General features: G+C 35.0%; 1 protein-coding gene across 1 annotated transcript in view; it reads left to right on the top strand.

Moving 5' to 3' along the window:
• The window catches only part of LOC150100971 (protein APCDD1-like), a 120,762-nt gene extending 105,960 nt beyond the window's left edge, over positions 1-14,802 (top strand). The window contains exon 4 of the mRNA XM_090401825.1: positions 13,328-14,802. Within this exon, the coding sequence (XP_090257951.1) occupies positions 13,328-14,077 (750 nt within the window). The 3' untranslated portion in view covers positions 14,078-14,802. The remainder of the gene's footprint in view (positions 1-13,327) is intronic.
• Positions 14,803-21,295: the final 6,493 nt, after the last annotated feature.

The raw sequence follows: 21,295 nt of genomic DNA, 5'->3' as shown, positions 1-21,295 counted from the left end.
GGATAAACTGAAGGAAATGCAATAGTGTCGCCATTAGTCATTGTGACGAATCTACAGTAAAATACTTTAATGCGCAACCTGCATAGAATGAGTGTTGGGATTTGAATCACGCACTTGTATTTGCAAAATATTAATATTGCTGCGTATTAGTATATTGCGCATGTACGTGTGGTAGGACATCATCAAATACATTATGCATTTAAAATAGAAATAGTTGGATATATACTGCAAAATATGACAACACAAGATCGCTTAAATTATTAACAGAATGGAGACTTGTGGTTGGCAGTAGGCAAAGGGAAAGACCAAGAGAAACAGCAAGATAAGAAATCGGATTTTCTGGGATGTAGGATGGGAAAAGCTATAAAGAGAATGGAGTGGAGGAAATTGGGAAAGACCTCCGTCCAGAAGTGGACTGATCTAAGTTGAAGAAATGTGTAGCAGGTTCATATTTACTAGCGTCAAGTACGCAGCTGGTAAATGTCTCAGTGTGACAAAGCTCGATCACTTGCTTATTGAAACCAACTTATCATACATAAGGATCACGTGTCTGAAGAATTATTTTTCTCCCTTTTTTTATTGCAGACAAATTATCAGTGCGATTATAAAATTTATCGCAATGGCATCAAGATTTATGTTATTATAAATAAATAGCAATATAGAAAAGATAATTCCGTCGAAGGAGGAGTCTATCTCGCGTAGTTTCTGGACGGACTTTCATGATGCTATTTCTGAAGTTTAGCTTTTGCTTACTACTTAATGTTACACAAAGCATAGTTTCTGACCGCAGTGATGTGTAAAAACGGGATCATCAGTCAATTCTTTGACTATCGATATGCTTTCTTTATTAATAATGCCAATACGAATGAGGGCTGCACACTTGATTTTGTAATCAAGTGTGATGCATCATACCAGTCTTTCTCTTTTTCTATTAAGGTACCTGAGGCCAATAAGGCCCAGTGTCTAATAAAGCCCGTTTAAAAAAAAAAAAAATCACATTTACGGTAAGTTGCGCCGGTTTGGGTTTCTTACACACACAGAGGAGACAATAAGCAATGGCAAATCAGTGGCACCATATTGTCTAGCAACTGTATTGTGTCCGTTTGACCTAGACCGTTTTGGGAGGTGGTTGTGTCTTCCCGTTTAATAATATTACGCCGCAATAATTCGTAAGTTTTAATTAAAAATATTGTTACTTAAATATAAATATAGAGCTATAAAGAGCTAATAAGCTTCATTTCGGCGATATAAACATTATTTAAATTAAGGGGATATTAAATCCAACATTGTTTTAAAACCGAATAAGAAACTCAAAGATTGGAATCAGAGAGTTTCTTGCCGAATATAGTAAACTATATAAAGTATTGGCGACCACTAGCGTGAGCTAACGCAAGTGGCCCTAGTACGTAGTACAATACCGGACAACTCGTAGCAAAGGTGGTGAAGTCCTGATCGCTATTCTTGGGTATTTCCCATAATGTAAAAACACATTTCCTAGGAAATGTATGCTGTTATTACATTATGGTGGAAGGTCACTACCCAGACCGGTTTCAGCCTTTTTTGAGGCTTCATCAGTGAGTAGCTAGACCAATTAATACCAAAGTCTATAGCGAAAAGAACTTATATACTCTGCTATACGAGTTGTCAAACAGGTGCAACCATTAAGTTACTTAAATATAAAGAGCTAATAAGCTTCATTTCGGCGATATAAACTTTATTTAAATTAAGGGGATATTAAATCCCACATTGTTTTAAAACCGAATAAGAAACTCAAAGATTGGAATCAGAGTTTCTTACCGAGTTGTCCGGTATTGTACTACGTACTAGGGTCACTTGCATTAGCTCACGCTAGTGGTCGCCGATACTTTATAGTTTACTATATTCGGCAAGAAACTCTCTGATTTCAATCTTTGAGTGTCTTATTCGGTTTTAAAACAATGTGGGATTTAATATCCCCTTAATTTAAATAAAAATATTGTATTTTTTCGCATTGTTTTTATATTTAAATTGTTCTTTCAACATTCAGTTTTATGATAAAATGTTTTAATTGATTTGAATTCATATTTTACGTGAAAATAGATGTGATCTAATCTAGTTCGCGGCGATTAATAAGATCCAGTAAATTTGTTGATGGGCCTTATTAAATTGCTATAATTTATCATTTTATTTTTTTGGTGATTGCTCATAATAGTTACTTATTTTACTGCTAAAGGCCTCTGAAAATGTCAGAAGTTAAAAAGAAACGGGGTCTTTGGACTGATGAAAGACTAGAAGCAGCTATGAAAGCTGTGCAAAGAGGACAACTATCACAACGTGCAACATCAGAACACTATGGAGTACCTAGAAGAACATCGAGGAACCATTTAAAGAACAGAGAAGAAGACGACGACGAAAAGATTAGGAAAAATACTGTGCTAACAAGAGAAGAACATGGTAGAAAGAATAGTAAAGTTTGCTTCAATTGGCGTTCCAAAATCTATACGCAGGCAAACTTTTATATTTTGCGAACAAAATTAAATTAGGAATAACTTCAATAAAGTAAGTGGGCTCGCAGGAAAAGATGGGTTTCTCTTTAAAAATAACTTCGACCAAACAATTTCTAAATGTAAAGCTCAATTTTTGAATCCTGCTCGAGCTGTAAGAACATATCCTAATCCTCCATCTTGTGATTCAGATAACTCCGATAATTAGATTCCACTGGCAAATCTAAAGTTGAAGTCATCGTTTCAGGAGTTAATGACAACGCCAAATTATGCAGTTGTAAAGGCAACACCACGAAGAAAAGCCTTAAATTATAAGGGTCAGAGAGTGACCAAAGATCTTTTCAAAGAAAAGGATACTAAGAAAGAGAAGACCGCCACTAAAAAACAGGAAGAAACCCCCCCCCCAAAAAAAAAATAAAATAAAAATAAATAAAGTAACAGAGTGCCAAAATAGGGGTGGTATTGCCATGGATGCAGAGAAGAAAAGGTTGCTGATATGAGGCAATGCACATGGTGTCTTAAATGGTACCATGAAGAGTGTGTTGGTCTCACCAAAGAAGAATGTGGCGTACTTGTATATCCTTATGACTGTTCTTAAGCTAATAATTATGATTAAAATTAATAATTTAAAATAATTGTTATATTCTTTTTTAAATATTTAATTTTGTTCAAGGGCTTTATTAAACCTATGGTTTAATAAGTCCCACACAAGGTGTTTCTTAAGGACTTAAAAAACATAATTATATTAAAAAAATAAGAACTACTGCAAGAATTGTTCTTATTTGTATTTTTTTTAATTAGTGATAATACAAACTTTAATATAAACACTGTTGTTTCAATTAATCTAAACAATTGTAAATTTATTTATTCAAATTTTAAATAAGGTGGGCCTTATTGCCTCAGGTACCTTATATAATTTTCCTTCAGTTTTTAAATTAGTTGAATAACGTGATTTTTTTTAATTATGTTATTATACCTATTTATGTTTTGTTCTGTTATTCTGTTTATACTTAAACTGAACGAAAGATTTTAAAAATCAAAATAATTCCCATACTTTACATAATTAAAGGCTTCTTCTTTTTTAATAATTTTTACTTAATGGGAAAGAAACATTTTAAATCTATATTTATAGAAATCCACAGAACCCTGTCTCAATGACGAGTTGTCACGTTATCCACACGAGATTCTACTTCATGCATCTTAAACAGCTCTTTCATCCTTCTGTGTTGATGAAATTGGGCTGTTGCTCAATTTCATCAACAAGTTTCTTTTTCTTTTTTCCAGCACTAGAGCTTTTGACGAATGATGATTAGACCCAAGGAATTCTGATCCCCTCCCACTCTACTTAAAAATAATTTATGAATATTTTTCATCAAAAGGAGGATTTTTCTATTATTTGGGAAACTTTATCGTTGTTGTATTGGATTTTTGTTATACTTCAAACACATTGGTAGATAAGGGAAAATTAATTTTTTTTTAAAAATCCCAATCTTAGATAAAGTATGGTAGGCACTGAATATACTGACATATATTCAGTGCCTACCAGGGCACTGAATATATGTCAGTAGTACGATGAAAGAGCTCCTCCTCCTGTTGCATCGATGAAATCAGCACTGACTATAAACTAATTTGCAACATGCTTGATATTGCCACATCAGAATTCCGTATTATCCTATAAGAATCATTCCTTTTTTTTTTTTTCTTTTTCTTTAACAGTAGGCGATATCAACCTGCTCGGCATGCACAAGTCATGTGCAGAAAATACTGGCAAGCGAGTTAAATTTCTGCGAGCAGTACAGGGCGTGCTGAACGAAATTCTAACGCTGTCAGATTCACGCTGGCAATCGGGGACCACCTTTTTCATGTTGAGAACCTCTCCATACGCGGGAACTGCCTTTGTCAGGATTAACTGTAATGGGGGGGTTGGGTACCTGCGATGGAGCCGATGCAAGATATCGGGACCAGTAATGGAATGCATTGTCCTATAGCACAAAAGATCTGTCGTGATAAGTTTGACGACGAGGTTAAATGCATCATTTGCTATTCTGTCTTTGTTGTTCTTCTAGGAGGGAAGATTCGTTTTATTTTTGATCTCGTGATAATAAGAGGTTTGAAGAATGGACAAGAAAATCATTGGATAGACAAAAGAAATAATATTCTCGCTAAGTGTAGTTGTAAACCGCTTATAATAATGGTACTTTTATTGAAAACTAGTAAATTTCAGCACGCAAATTAATTCTAAGTAAAGTTATTTCACGAAGATTAACTAATGCCTATTGTAGAAATATTTTCGATCAGCATTTTTACATAAGTATCACGACACGATAAGTTTATTTTAAAATTTTATAAAGGATTAATTAAATGCGAATTGATTTAATTGTAATGGATAACTGGTAGTTCATAAATGCTTTTAAAATCTTTAAAAAAATCTTAACTGGATTACGATCCACTATTTAACACAATTAAAAGAATGAGAATTAAATGAGGTTGTATGAATGTAATGTTTTTTAAATATCATACGCCAGAGGTAGAAGAGAACCTATAGTACATCCGTGCCGTGTGTAGTATAACAGGTAAGGGTGGGGAAAAGAAGAAATTTGACATTTTTCTTGAAGAGTTGGAGGTTGTAGTTATTTTAAAATGTTAGAATTGATTTCTCATCAAATGCCCTCTGAAAGCCTTCCTTATGAAGGACAGGTGTAGATGGAATAAAAGAGGATAGGAGAAGCAGTTTCGGTGTTTGTAGTTGTACTGAAAAGGGATTTTGGGTAGCTGCTGCTCTTGTTTTAACAGACTCAAGTGGAGCAGTGACCATGGATTACCTGGAAGGGTCATGGTGATGCAGAAGAGAGACACAGAGCTGACGCATTGCATCTATAAGAAAGAGGATGAAGTGAGCTTGTGAGGGAAGGGTCATCAATGAAGCCGAATTGTTTTCCTCTGGACAGCATGGAAAAATTTGAAGGTTTAAGCGAACAGTATTCTAAGGATGGATGATTTGGGATTTGTAGAGTTAGTAGCAGGGTTATTGAAAAACAGCAACCTAAGCAGAAGAGAATTCCTAGTTTTTTCAAGGGTGAGGAAGCTGTTAATGTGAAGTGCTAATACTAGGAGAGGTTAGAGATAAATGTCAGTCCGGAGAGAAAGAGATGTGATCCTCTCTGGTGATTTCTGTATTACTAAGCATAAGAAAGGTGAGCCGAAGTCCCTTTATGCTAGAGAAAAGGTAACTGCTTTTTGTTAGCATTACAGCTGACCTTCCCCATTTGAGGATAGTAAGCAGATCAGTGTTAAGATGGTGGTTGCGGATGATCTTGAGATGTCTGAACATGGTTTATTGAATGGAGTGTACTAATAATCTAAGCTTAGCGGTGATTGAGAGTAGGTCGTTTATGTATAGGAGATAGAACGGAGTACTGAGGCACTCCTGGATTGGCAGCAAACTCGAAGAGATGGTTCTTCCACCATGACATGCAGTGAATGACCAGAGAAAGCTGGCTATCCATTTACAGAAGGTTACAGGTAGACAGTTTGCTTAGCAGGCCTCGATGTCAAACACAATCAAAAGCCCTGGAAATGTGTGACAGTACATTTGTAATGGTTTCATGACACATGCCTAGTGGTGTGAGTGATCATGTTTTTGTTGCTCCAAGAATACCAAAAGACCTGAAATAACCGTCAGTTCAGTACAACATTTGAAGTATTAGCATCAAAAGAAAGACTTCCACTTATGGATAAGTCTTTCATTTAGAGTGTAATATTGAATGATCTTGATTAATGTGTTGTTGCGAATATTATCGCAAACTTCAATTTCCTGGAACGTCAAGGAATGCTTTCAATGGTTAAATGTTGTTTGATTGACCAAACTGAGCCTGTCTTAAGAAATTTGTTTAGAATTACGGCTTTCAAGAATGTGGTAGATAGCTTCTTGTAAATTGCTGTCATCTGAAATAGATTTACAATGACACTTTGCTTTTGGGGATGGGGAGAAGGGGAACAACAACGTCGAATGTCAACGAAATTAGCATTAATGAAATTTTCACCATCGGATTGAGGGCAGATGGTCCAAGATTTTTTGTCCTTTTATAAGTTTGTATACGGAACACTCGTTCAGTCGGACATTTTGTCCAATTTCAATTTGTCCCATCAATGTCAACTGACTAACCTACCCTAACGTGTGACGATGGACCTGCATAGTCTTGCGCCCTTCTCATTTGTATCAACTGACTATTATTGCCAGCTGTTTCAAATGACTACCTACTACTGTGCCAACTGACCAACCTAATGTGTAAAGGTGGACCATGCATATTGTCTTGCATTTCGTCCAATTATTTTCAATCGTACAAATAGCATTGGACGAACTGCCATGAAACCTCATCAGCACGCGAGCCATTCATAACTCATCCAACAAAGATAACTGACAAGCTTAAAGTAATCATACAGGAGGTGATTGCGTTTAGACTTTAAAAACTATGGGTGATTGCTTAGCAGAATATAACCGTCCAAATGCATCGATGTAGTCTAATAAAGTTTGATCTATTCAATGCCATCTGATTATGTTCTAAGAAAATATGGTTGAAATAAATTAAGGATAAAATTAATTTCATAATTGATAGTATATAGCAGGGGGTGGCCAGCTACACGTCCTTTTGGAGACACGATAATTCTAATAAGACTTAGAAGAGCCGCAACCTTTGTGAATGTGTGCATGGCTAGGAAGTAACAAAGTTGTAAGAACTGCTTTTTGACTAATTATACACCTAATTTTAAGTTTACTAGGAAAATAGATACAAGGAAGGTCTCTACAAGTACATAAGTAACTGTTGTGTTTCGACTTAGTTTAAAATGAATTAATTGTTTAAAGTAGATTTCATTTAATTTGTTTCGAATTAAACTTTTTTATTGACCCTGTTCTTCTCTCACGCTTCTCTTTTTATTTTTTCCTGGTAGATCGTGAGGAGCCGCTTGACGCGTGCGGCTCGAGAGCCACGCTGTGGCTATCTCTTGTATGTATATAGCATTCTCATATTCGGTGTCAGCAGCGTTATTGTATTACAAGCATATAATCGCCAAAGATTTATTTCTCACTTTAATACCGTATTTACTCGAATGTAATTCGCACTTTTTCCCTCCAAATTAAAGTTAAAAAATCGTGGTGCTAGTATATGTATGTGGGGATTTTCGGAAACGTTTTTCAGGAAAAAACCAAATCGACGTTTATAATTGCTCACATTGTTTATGAAATGAATGCATTTAAATTTTAATTATCAACGTTATTTACGCGATCGGCCGCTCACCTTCATCACGCGATATATTTGAATCTTAAGAGACAATGCTTCTGCAATTAAATTAAAACAAACAGTCATCTACCGAAATAGCGTCATCTTCGCTCCCATTCAAAGCATTAGAGATGGCGTTTTTTTTTTTAAATATTTTATTTTAAAAACTTGGCAGTTATTTCTGGTGAAATCATCCACTCCGTATAGAACCTCACCTCATTCATTGCTCCACCCCTGCACAATCCAAGATCGAGTATAAGTCAATTTTCGCACTCCCCCATTTCCTCTATTGATTGCTTCCATCTCTATGCATATGATCGGTGCGGTATTAACAAAACATTACGCGACTCAACGAAAAGGCAAGCCGACGATTGTTGAGTTGAAATGCTGATTCTTTTCAGCCGAATCCAAAATATTTTAAACTCCCATAACATTCATTATCTATTTCTTAAAGCTTTAAACTTTTTTCGTGTGAGAAGTATATGCGAAACTTTTTTTCCATAAAGTAAAAACGGTATTACTTTATTTCAGGATAACAGCATCATTTATGGAACCCAACAGGCAGGGTACCCTGAGGCAGCTAACATAACCTCACTTACATGGGAACCACCTGAGAGAGAGAAATGTGTCTATGGGCATGTTTCTTTCTGTTAATTTTTTTTTATGACCTGAGTACAGCAAGTAATTAAAAACAGCACTTTCAGATCATTTAGTCCCGTAAAAGGATAATATGGACGAATTCTTGAGAGATAAACTCTCTCTATATACTGTATATATAGATGGATATGAATTCATGAGAGAATTTCGTTTAAGTAGTGCAATACTATGTTTAACTCATACCATCATTATTCCAGACAAATGCCCTCAGGGGGATGTACAGGATCTTTTGATAGTACAACATGAAAGTTACATCATTACTCTAACTTCTTATCAACAAACTTCCTCCAGATTAGCCTGTTAATTCTCAACAATCCAATATTATTAGATTTTATTTCTATCTTCTAAGGCACTTTTTACTTTATCAATCTTGGTCTTCCTCAGGGTGTTTTTCCTGCCATACACTTGTTTAGCCAATCTTTCCTCTGCCATTCTGTTTAAGTGGTCATACCACCTGAGATTAGCTCCGTTAACACATTCCTGAACGGTAACAATGTCAAGTTCTTTTCTAATAGCCTCGTTTTTAATATGATAGTGCCATTGATGCCATCTGTTTGATCCCCTAATCTCAGGACATATCTGTGGTCTCCAGTCCCTTGATCAAGAGTTAGTTTTATTTCTAAGATCTATAAGTTAAAATTGGTTTGAACACTGTCTTGTATACAGCTAATTTAGTGTTTTGACTAATCTCTCTCTTATTCCATATAAATTTATCCAATTGACTTCGTACCATACCGGCTTTGCTAATTGTCTATTTCCAAATTTAATTTGCCATCTTCACTAAAAATTGTGCCTAAATAGCTGAAATATTTTACTTGTTCTATAGGTTCTCCCTTCAGGATGCAGTTGATTTTTTTCAATGTTTCTGCCTATTTTCATTGTCTTTTTAATGCTGATTTTCATACCAAATTTATTACAGCAGTTATTCAATTTGGTCAGGGAATCCTACAGATTTCTCCTGGATTTATTTAGGAGTACAGAATCATCTGCATTAAAGTAAAGAGCTGAAACCAACATCTCGAATATTGATATCAGGTTTAATGCCACATTCCTTCATAATATGATCTATATAGATGATGAATAACAGTCGAGATAATGTACATCCTTGTTGCACACTTGACTTAACATCAAACAATCCTCATGTACCTTCTTCAATTCTGATTGCTGATTTACTACTCAAATAGAGAATGTATTGCTTGATATAATATCCTATTTACACCATATAACGGGAAGAGTTTTGAACAGTTTTCCTCTTAGCATCTTGTCATATGCTCAATTCCAGAAATACAAAACTTAAACACAGATCCTGACAATCTCTATTTGGCCTGAACCTAGCTAGTACTTAAAGCTTCTCCTCCACAAATTTTCTTAGCCATTTCTCAACCATACTTGTATAAATCACCTTGAAGGATGTCCAAAAAGTGTAACAACACCAGAAATCATTGATCAAGTGCACGATATGGTATTAGATGACCGACGAGTCAAAGTGCATGAAATTGCTGAGACCATAGGCATTTCAAAAGAATGTGTAGGATATATTTTGCATGAAGAATTGCAAATGAAAAGGCTTTGTGCAAGATGGGTGACGTGCTTGCTCACAGCAGATCAAAACACACTCACATGAAAATCTCTGAACAGTGCTTGGAGTGTTTAACAAGAATAAAACTGATTTTGTGCATCGATTTTTTATTATAGATGAGACTTGGATTCCCCATTACACACTAGAATCCAAACAGCAGTCAAAACAGTGATCAGAAGCCGGTTTGTTCGTGGCATCGGTGTTTTGGGGTGCTAAAGGCATTTTGTTTATTAATTATCTTGAAAAGGGTAAACAATAACTGGGGAATATTATTCCAATCTTTTAACCATACTAGACGAAAAAATTCGTGAGAAAAGACCTAGTTTGTAGAAGAAAAAAATCATCTTTCATCAGGACAATGCACCTGCCCACAATGGTGTTTTGGCAATTGGAAAATTAAGGGATCTACACTATGAATTGTTGGAACATCCACTCTATTCCTCAGATTTGGCTCCCTCTCACTTCTATCGTTTCCCAAAACTAAAACTCTTCCTCGCTGGTCAGCGTTTTTCTTCGAATCAAGAGGTGATTGCAGCTGTAGAGGGGTATTTTGCAGATCTTTCTGAGAACCACTACAGGGACGGGATAATGGTGCTAGAGCATCGCTGGAATAAATGTATTAGTCTTAAGGGAGATTATGTTGAAAAATAAAAATAATTTTGAAATTATAAATTTGTTTTTTTCATTGTTAGGCCGAGAACTTTTCAGATCATCCTCGTATGTGAGGAAAAGAGTGGGTCAAATAAGAGCTATGAGAAACCACTGCCTTAGTCAGAAAACCTGAAGAGAAAACTCCACCATTATACATGTTGAATGACCTGAGAGAAAATTGGCATGCTAATTTCAAAGGGAGGAAAGCACACCATAGGATGGCAGTTTGCTGAGAAACCTTTGCCAAACCTTTCCATGGTACATATCTAGAGGTTAGTGATGTAGGCAAGGAGATATGCTATGAATATTGATTGGCAAAATCCATATTACTGGTCATTGATTAGTTGACAGTTCTCCAGGTGTTGAAGAAGTTGACTGTTGATGACCTTTTCATTACCTTAGATAGCACTAAGGTGAAAGCAACAGTTAGACAGTGCACTTTTATCACCTCCTTTTTATAGGCATGTATGGGTATGCTTCCATGCTGTTTTGGTAGAATGCCAGCTGAGTATAATATATTAGTTCAGGAGCACATCACTTTAGCACAACTGGTGGGATAGCATCAGGACCAGAATTCTTTTTGGTATGTAGGTTGCCCACGATTCTTCTGTCTTTCTGACAGAAGGCTACAGGAAGCATGTGATGCAATGCTCAAGGAGGTGTAATGATATATTTTAAAAATGTAACATATCTAAAGGAAATTAGTTGCAACTCCTATATAATTCACTCACTGTAACATGAGAATAATTTAGGGAGAGAGCAAAAGCATCAGCTGCGAAATTCAAATTATTAAGACCAGAATGATTCAGACTATTATGTTGTGACAATGACAATAGAATTGCTGTTGGATGAAGATATGGCAGATTGATGAGTTTTTAATGATTGTCCTTTTTTTCTGCAGCCTTTCACATAGAAAGAAAAATAAATTTTTGAACCGTAAATCAGATAATGGACAGTAAAAAAGTGAAGATGATTGGTTTACACATAACATTGCAAGTGATTCTTTAAAAGGAGTGTCTGAATTAAGGATTTCAGATCCAGAAGTTTTATTTCAAACTCTCTGGAAATAAAACTTCTTTAATAAATTCATTGGCATCTACCCAGGATAACATAACTTGGCAGTGAATGAGAATATGTTTTGAAATGCGGGGGAAGTGTAAATTATGTGAAGAAAATAATATATTTAGAATGAGGCTGAACATCTACCACTTATTTCTGATAATTCAGAAACAAATGGTTAATGATTAACTATGAAAGGATTAGATGAGAAGGTCAGCTTTATCTTTAGGTGATGTTGCAATACTGCTATCTCTGTGAGACAGATGGGTACAAAGATAGAGAAATTATGCCCAACAGCTTTTGCAAAGGACCAAAAGGTATGACTACCATTGGCACAGGTGATCAGTTTTCTACATTTAGCCCTATTAGTGATGGTTCTGAAGTGTTGTGGACTTTACTGAGGGCTGACAGATGCTAGAGCTTTTCTCTCAAGCCACTTACAATAAGCAGTTATTTTTTTCTTTGGCTACCCTGGCCCACTTTTTGGAAAACCATGGTTTGGATCCTGGATGGGAATTTCTCTCTCCACAATGTTCAAAATTCCCATAAAGGCCCTAATTCCAACATGGATAAATTCTGCAACAAAGTCACAAGTATCTGGGGGCCTGTAAAATGGAGACAAGAGTCTGATCATACAACGGAAGAGTAAAAGTCTCAGAGATCCCCCAACTTGATACTGTTATAGTAGTGTCAAAGTAGACAAGGTTGTGAATGGCTGAAAAGAGAGAGAGCATTTCACAAGAGAAGCTTGGAAAGAGAGCTGCTTAAGAAAAGATCCAGTGTTGAGTATTCTGGTAGTGGGAGAATATTTTATAAAGGTACTGTCACTTAACTATACATCAAAAACATCAGATAAAATAACTAGTATATTAAAACATAATCTTATAGTTCTCTTCATGCCTAGGAAAGCAATCTCCACAACGCTTGGGTCAACCAAATAACCTCATTTTCTCTCAAGAGGCCAAGTATTTATGATATATTAAATTTGGAAGCTGAATTTAATAACTATATTTGCAAATTTAAAGATGCCTCCAAAATGATACAATGTCAAACATAACTCAATAAAAATCAAGGTCTTATTCTAAACCAACTGTCGTTGGCAGATATTACACAGTATAGATTAATAATGAAGCATGTGATATCACAGCATGACTTAACTGTAACAATAATTCTATTCAAGTCAGTTTAAGTACTAAAAAATTATTTTGCTGCTATATATGTTCAAAGTGATATTTATTTGTTATGAAGCATGCCACAGTGCATAAGAAACTAGTGAATGAATAAATAAGTTTTTACTTTCATAGTTATAATGTGGTTTTATCATCACAATACAAATCATATTTAGATAATTTTAGTAACATGTATTACCAATTATGCAAGTGTTAGCAAAAGCAAAATGTCTCTGTTTGTATTCACTGCTCAGAACAGTTGCCCTCTTCAGTATGTTCTGGTACTATTAAACATACACTGAATACAGCTGGGGTGAAAAAAAAACAAACCAAAATAAATAATAAAACGATTTTGTAATAACCTAACTACTGACCTTTAGTAATGGCAACAAATGATATCAGTGTTATTAAAAAATCTTGCACTGATTTAAGGTTTTATTTCTTTTACAGATGCTGGGATGCCATGTGTGTCACTTAGTGTCAAAATCAAATGACATGTCACCACCTCAGCTGCCAGCCGAAGCTACATTACCTGTGTATTTGTCAGGAGAATGGATCAGTATGAGATGTGAGGTGCGACCCTATGGTCTATTCCTGACTCGTCATTTGCTTTTCTTTGGATCAAACCAAAGATGGCGTGGCACATACCAATATTTCAGAGATTCTAACTGCCAAATAGTAATGTTTCAACTAGAAGCAGAAGGCTATTTCATACCAGGAGAGGCATCAGAAGTGTTGCATGGAGGAACTGACTATGACTTCAATGTGCACAAAGCATTCATCACACCACAAGATCTGCTGTTTGTCAATAATTTAAATGGTTTCCAAGATAATGTTTGTGGAATGAAAGGATCGTGGAAGGCAAATGTTTCTCGAGATGTTACATCAACAGGTGGGTGCATCGGAATTGGTTTAGTAGTTCCAAGTACAGAGTATGAAGTGATAAAGATGGACATAGATCATCATGGAAACTCTCTTCTGTATCTGGGACAAGTAGCCAGTGAACCTCGAACAGGTAAGGATCGACCAACATCTTATCAAAACCCCTTAATCCAGTGTAGTGTATTTTCTGAATATCCAGGAGGTAATGTTTTATATCCACTTCCTCATGTGCAGTACCGTGTGGGTATTTCAAGTGGTATTATGACTTCAAGCATGTGGACAGTTATCATCATGTGGTTACTTTTAAGGTATTTTTAAATAATCTGGAAAGGGAGGGGGGAAAAGCATGTCATAATTTGTAAATGCAAGCATCACACATCAGAAGGTTGTAACATGTGTTCTAACAAGTAGCCTTAAAGGTTATGAATGAAAAATCAAGAAATGCATTTTATAACTGAAGTTGCTGCCATAATTATCATTCCACTGGTTCAACAATAAATGCATTTGTTTAATTAATCTGATAAATGATTATTAAAACATTTGCTTCATATTCAGTCAGCCAAAAGCAAAATTTACATACACACTGCCATTCCTTTCATGAACCAGAATAAAAATTACTTTTATAAACAGTCCATCTCACTACTGAGACAATAACAGGGATTAAAAAGGGACCAGTACACAATAAGACTTTTTGATTGAGAAGCAACCAGAAGTTTAATCTGAATAAGGTACTGAAAGAACCTATGAAAGTAATGCAAACCAAAGACTTCATGTGTATACAGTTGCTTAATTGTTGGTAAAAAGACTACCAAAGGTAGAATTTTGCAAAACTAGTCACCGTTATATGTTTGATTAACTGAGTGGAAACCATGTAATTTAATAATGGTATGTGGAATGATCTAGTCTTTTTCAACAAAAAGTTGAAAGTATTTATGAAGTAAGATGAATTGTTTTCTTTCTAGAAAAGTATTTCACTGTTGTAATGTATCTATATATACCATAATAATAAAATAAAAAAAAAAGAATTTGAGTTTGTCATTTGATCCTTATCTCTTCTTAATTTACAAGCAAACAGGTTCAAAACACTCTTTATGCTAGTATTGGTAGTAGATGTAATTTTCATAAGTCCTCTATTTTAGGAAAATTCTGTGTACATCACTGATTTCATTAATATAGAGAAAATGACTATTGCATCCCTTGTATACCATCAAATAACAAATGTTGCTAATACCCTAGTTGCATTTTTGATGGAGTTCTAGTTCACTTGAATTAAGCAGCCAGATAAGCAAAACGTGTGTACTATATAATGCAACTAATGTAAATCTGAGCAGCTCTGTAAGGGCTGTCTTCCCAAGCTTCCACAGATTTGTAATATAAAGAGATGATAATGAGTCCATCACAAATTCCAACTGGATCTGATTTTTGAATTTAAGGAAGCAGATAATGATGCAGTGCTCATAGAAATCCATCAATAATTACAGATTAAGTTTCACAAAGAACATTTGTAAGCTCCTCCAAAGCTCAGTCAGTATAGATCAAGTCATTTTGTTGGAAAGACCTGAGTTTGAAGCCTATCTAGGAAATGCAGAATCATTATCATGATTTTTCAATGGAAGGTGGGTTAGCCAGCCAGAGGTGGCACAGTTTTTCTTCCTAGAAATTAAGGTTTTTCATCCTGCAAAACAGTTGAAGCAGTCGGATAAACACATGCAATTTACAGCCCAAGCATACAATCTAGATAGGATTAATTTACCCTGTATGTGGTATTCACTGTCTAAGAAGCCAAATTACTTGGCTCTAATAGACCACTGAGCCTAATATGAAAGAGATGATGGGAAGAGCATTTGTTGTAAAAAGAAAAAGGCCATTGAGACTTGTTTGAAAGTAGGAATGAACAGAATATCTTGAAATATAGCTCATTTGTTAATTACATTTTAAAGTGTTTTTTTTTTTTTTTTTTATCTAGATCAGCTGTTTTTTGCAGATCTTATGGTAGATCATTACCTAGTAATGAAGGATCAACAATTAGTTTACAAGATCCATATTTAGGAAAAATTCACTGTGGTCTAGGTTTCTCAGTAACAGAAAAATTTTACATGTAATTATCATTCAATTATAATTAAATAAGAGATCATACCTGTATATGGAGTCATATCATAATAGACATAATAATCTGACCCCACATCAATTCCTTTTCAGATATGTATATTGCTATGCATTATGGAAGTCACTACCAAGAATGGTTTCAACCTTTATTGAGATCTCATCATGTGGAAGCTAGATCTGTGGAGATACCAAGAGCTAAACCAATGCAGAAGTCATGTTTTCCATATACAATTAACAAAACACAGTTATCCCCCCCCCCCTTGGTTACCAAATTTATGAAGTAAGATGAAATTTTATTTTTAATTCTTTACACAAGCCTGAGAAAACAAAGTTTGCATGTGAAGTTGAAGTATCTTCATGAATTAATATGAAGTTGTATGTCCTCATAATATAAGTAGTCTAGTCATGAAGATATTTCATGTGCAAACATTAGCATTTTTAACCCCCATTTGATTTTGTTCAAGGTGTCTGCTGAGGTATGGTTAGCCAGACCTAACTGACCAAGACTATGGTAGCAGATGTGTTCCTTATGCTTTTTCAAATGGGTCTTCCTGGTTGACCATAATAAGAAAAGTTGCAAGAGTTCCAGGTATATGTTCCTTTTTTTTTTTTTTTTTTTTTCATGATATGTACACATTATAGTTTCCAGATTATATCCCCAAATATGTCTATTGAGACATCTTTGGGGATATATTGGAGTTATGAAACTTTGTGGAATTCATTCTAAGGGCTGTCATACTTCAGCCCATTAACCCTTAATATACTATTTCATTTGCTACTTTCAGCAGAGTATTAAAACACTCCTCTGAAGGTAGTGAATGAAAATGATCTGGACCTAAACAAACTATTTTTTTTTTCTCCTTGCTATGGACCAAAGAAAATTAAATGATAACCTATGATCTAAAATTGGCAAGAGATCTTGGTGAAGTTCAGATCATAATTTCTTGATATTATACTCCCAAGGGATATGTATAATACTTCATAATTAACAGTTTCTTTTCAAATTAATCTGTCTTATGTCAGTTTTATAAGCTACTACTAACTTGAGTAGTTTTGCTTAATATCCTCTCTCTCTCATTGTTTAAGTGACCATACTACTTTAGATTAGCTCTGTTTATACATGACAATGATGTCAAGTATAAGTCATGTTCCTGGCAACTGTTGAACCACCTAAAAACCTCCCAGAGACAAGACTTCAACAATGGCTTGCACTGTATCCTGAAAATAATACCGGTATTCCAATAGCCGAACATCTTCCACATAGTGCCCACTTAGACTGGATACTTGGAAAAGCCTCAACAGACTGTGAATGATAGGATGCTGCAAACAAAACCTCATCAAATGGGGCTACCTCACTGGTCGAGACAATTGTGAGTGTGGGACAACCCAGTCCATGGAACACCTTCTTGCTTGCCCCTTTCTTCCATCACCTTGCACAAAAGAGGACCTTATATCCTGCACAGAAAGAGCAGATGATTGTGCAAGATACTGGAGGAACATCTGACCATATCTATTGTATATAAGTTATGTATAGTTTCCTTTTTTCATATTTAATTATTATTTACCTGTATAATTCACCTACCAAATCTAAGCTGATCTCATTGTAATGTATCCTAATTTGGTGTAAATCATGTTGTACCACCTACTTACTACTGTACTACTTGTGTTTGGATACGAAATAAAAAAAAAAATGATGTCAAGTTCCTTTTTGAGTATTTTAGTATTTAATATGATTCTGCCAATGATGCTGTCATTAAATTCCTTAATTTTTTTTTCAGATCTCACATGTGATTACTAATTTGTGATTAAATGTTTTATTTATAACATAGCTCTGCTTAGTAAAGTTAAAATTAGTTTGAACATTCGTTATATACTGATATTGTTTTGGCTATTTTCTGTATTATTTGATAAATTTTCAGCTGCCAGAGTATATAAGTTCGTTTCGCTATACCCTTTGGTATCTATTTGGTCTAGCTACTCACTGATGAAGCCTCAAAAAAGGCTGAAACAATCTGGGTAGTGACCTCCCACCATAATGTAATAACAGCATACATTTCCTAGGAAATGTGTTTTTACATTATGGAAAATACCAAGATTAGTGATCGGAACTTTCCCCACCTTTGCAACGAGTTGCCTGAGATTGTACTACGTACTAGGACTACTTGCATTAGCTCATGCTAGTAACCGCTGGTACTTTTATAGTTTACTATATTCGGCATGAAACTCTCTGATTCCAATCTTTGAGTTTCTTATTCAGTTTTAAAACAATGTGGGATTTAATATCCCCTTAATTTGAATAATAAGATCTGATAATGATAATATTGGAGTCTTGACAAGTAATAGACTGATTTGGAGGAAAATTGTAGATAGGAAGTTAGTAATGATGTAAAATTTTCATGTTGTACTATCATATCCTGTACACCCCTTGAGGGTACATGGCAGAAATTTGATGATGATGGTTTGGGCTCGCATTCAGAAATGGGGTGACAGAGAATCTTTACTTTGCAAGAAACAGCATGGGTTAACTAAAGAAAGGTGCGTTTTAGAAACTAGCTCACATTCTATAATAATGTTACCACTGAGTTAAACAAGGGGAACAGATACACTATGATACTTTTTTGATTTTGTTAAGGCTTTTGACAGAATAAGCATGAATAATGTTGTATAAATTGGAGAATATGGGATTGGATTGTAAACTATTAGCATGGATGACTGACATATCAAAAAGTTATATATGGGGGGGAAAGGGGGGTTGAATATGCAAGATTCAATGTAAGCAGTGGTGTGCCTCAAGAATCAGTCCTTGGTCTATTGCTATTTAATCTGTACATTAATGACATTGGAAAGAATTTGACATGCGATATACAAAGATAGGTAGGGTAATCAGGAGTACTGCATACATGCAGAATGATTTGAACAGGCTGGAATTGTGGGCATGTGAAAATGGCTGTCATTTCAACATTAATAAATATAAGGTCATGCACTTTAGTGTGATTAGAATATGACTCTAGTGTCATATTATATTGACATGATTATGCTTGAAGAAACTGACGAAGCTAAGTTTTAGCAGACAGGAAGTTGAAGTTCAAGGGTCATATAGCAAAAATTGCAAATACAACTCAGAGAATAATGACAATGCTGAAACAAACCTTGACATGTAAAGATAAGGAAGTCACTTGGACTATTGTGCGCAGGTCTGGTTTCCGTGGTGATTCTGATAAAGTGGAGGTGTCAAAAATTATATCAAACTTGTAGAACACTGATTATGAAGACAGATTGAGAATTTGTAGGTTGCAGAAATTAGCAAATAGGAGAAAGAGGGATGATGTGACTGAGACTTAAAAGCTGAAAAGGTTCAGAATTTCAATAGGTGGATTTTTCATTTTATGGAGGGTGGGGAAAGGATGTGAGGGCATCCATGGAAGTTGAGAATGAATGCTGTCAAGAAGAGGGGGTTAGAACTAGATTTTTCTCTCATAGAGTAGTGTGTGATTGGAATGGATTGCCTTTGAATAACGTGTGTGCAAGTTGCATGAATGAATTCAAGAATAGGTATGATAGTCGGTGCAAATAGTATGGTCTCCCTTGATTAGCTCCTGACTCCCTGGAGGTATCTCTTAATAACTCTGGTTGTTTTGGCTGATTTCTCTCTTGTTCTATATCTTGACTCATCACCACATCAACCTCACTTAATATTTATTTCTATTTCCCATCCACTAAAATTAGTGCCTTAACAGTTTTAAAAAAACGGTGTCTGCTGTTCAGAGTTTCACTACTGAGAATGCAGCTAGCTTTCTGTTTTTTTTTTTTTTTTTAAATACTTATTTTCATATTTGTATTTCTTTGTGCCAATTTTCAATGCCAAATTTGTTATTATAGCTATTTTATTTCACTAAAGACATGAATCTGATTTATTTCAGAGGACTACATCATAGAGAGTGAAGTAAAACTAAAAGTGGAAAAGGCCTGAGTTAAATTCTCGTCACAATGAGAGGGATCTTTATATGTTTTTTTTTCTTCTTCCAGTTGAAGGCAAGGGTTTAGACAAAACAGCAAACTGCCACTACCATCACCATCTACTGCCCACCACCACTTAGAGTGGTGGTGGGCAGTAGATGATGATGGTAGTGGCAGTTTGCTGTAGTTGGTAGAATATGTGGTGCCCTCCCTCTATGAGTCTTTGGACTCCTTTGATGTGTTATGTAATAATAATAATGGGCCCACAGATTAAAAATAACAATGTGAAATAATGTATAGCTTGGTTAACATTAAACCATCTTCCTATTTATTTTTCAATTCTAACTGTTGATTTACAGTTCATGTAAAACTTTTTTTTTGGTCTGTGCAAGGTTATCCATAAAGTTTTTGCATTTTTGAATAGTTTCTCTTTTAGTACCTTATTATGACTTTTTTGAGACTTCCTGCTATGCACCTTTTATGTTTTTGTGATTTCCAGATTCCTACCGACAACTTTCTCAGGTTTCCAATATTGATAATTCCCATTTTGATCTAAGGCACAACCAACTGCATCAATTTTTTTTAACATCTTAAGTAAATGCTAGAATTAATATAATGTTCTTTTCTAATATCTTAATTTTTAATATAGGTTTTCTGTCATTTAATGTGTTCAATTCTCAATTTTCCTTAGAACTATGAAATCAGTGATGCCTAGTCATCAATTAACTTGTTTTATTTCCAACCCGACTTTCAGATCCATAAGTTAAAATTTGTTTGAATGTTGCTTTGAATGAACTCTACAAATCCCCATTTCTATCTAATGAAATCAGCTTGCAAATTGAGATGGCTGACATGGAAAGTATGGGAGAGGAGAGAATGGCTAAACAAGTATTCAAGATGAGGCCTGATGGAATGCAATCTTTGAGGAAGACTGCAGCAATGCTGGGTGGATAACATCCAAAAGACTTAGATGAAAAGGGAATCCTGGAGTGGACTAAAAAATTTCAAGACAGGAAAGAATGGAAGTTGGTAGCTGCAGCAAAGAACCTTAGAGGTTCATCATGCTAAGAAAGAATATAATTTTCTCTCTATCTCGACTCTTAACATCTTGAATTAACAGTTTTTAATCCCCCCCAGCTGATCATGCCATTGTTTTCTTCAGTTTTGTTATTGAGGCTTTGATTTATAAAAGATGTGCACCACGGGAATTTGAGGATTGGATGTTGGATTCAAAGTCTCAATGGTTCTGAACATTAGTGCTTCCAGGTATCTAGATTTAATTCTTAAGCAAGCAATTGAAAATTTTAATATTAATTTTTTTTTTTTACTATTTTTAATTCTGTTATAGATAATTTCCTTGGATCTTGGATCAAGTTATCAAGTTTTTGAAAAAAAACTTGATAACTTGATAACAGTGTTTTAACCACAGTTACCAACTGAATTCTCAGAATGTAATAATAATGGGAATCACCC

This window comes from Typopeltis vanoorti, chromosome 12 (genome assembly GCF_054136105.1).
Source record: "Typopeltis vanoorti isolate ZY-2024b chromosome 12, IOZ_Tvanoo_1.0, whole genome shotgun sequence".
Classification (NCBI taxonomy): domain Eukaryota; kingdom Metazoa; phylum Arthropoda; class Arachnida; order Uropygi; family Thelyphonidae; genus Typopeltis; species Typopeltis vanoorti.
Note: the sequence above shows the minus strand (reverse complement) of the source record. Positions and strands in the feature narration are given on the sequence as shown.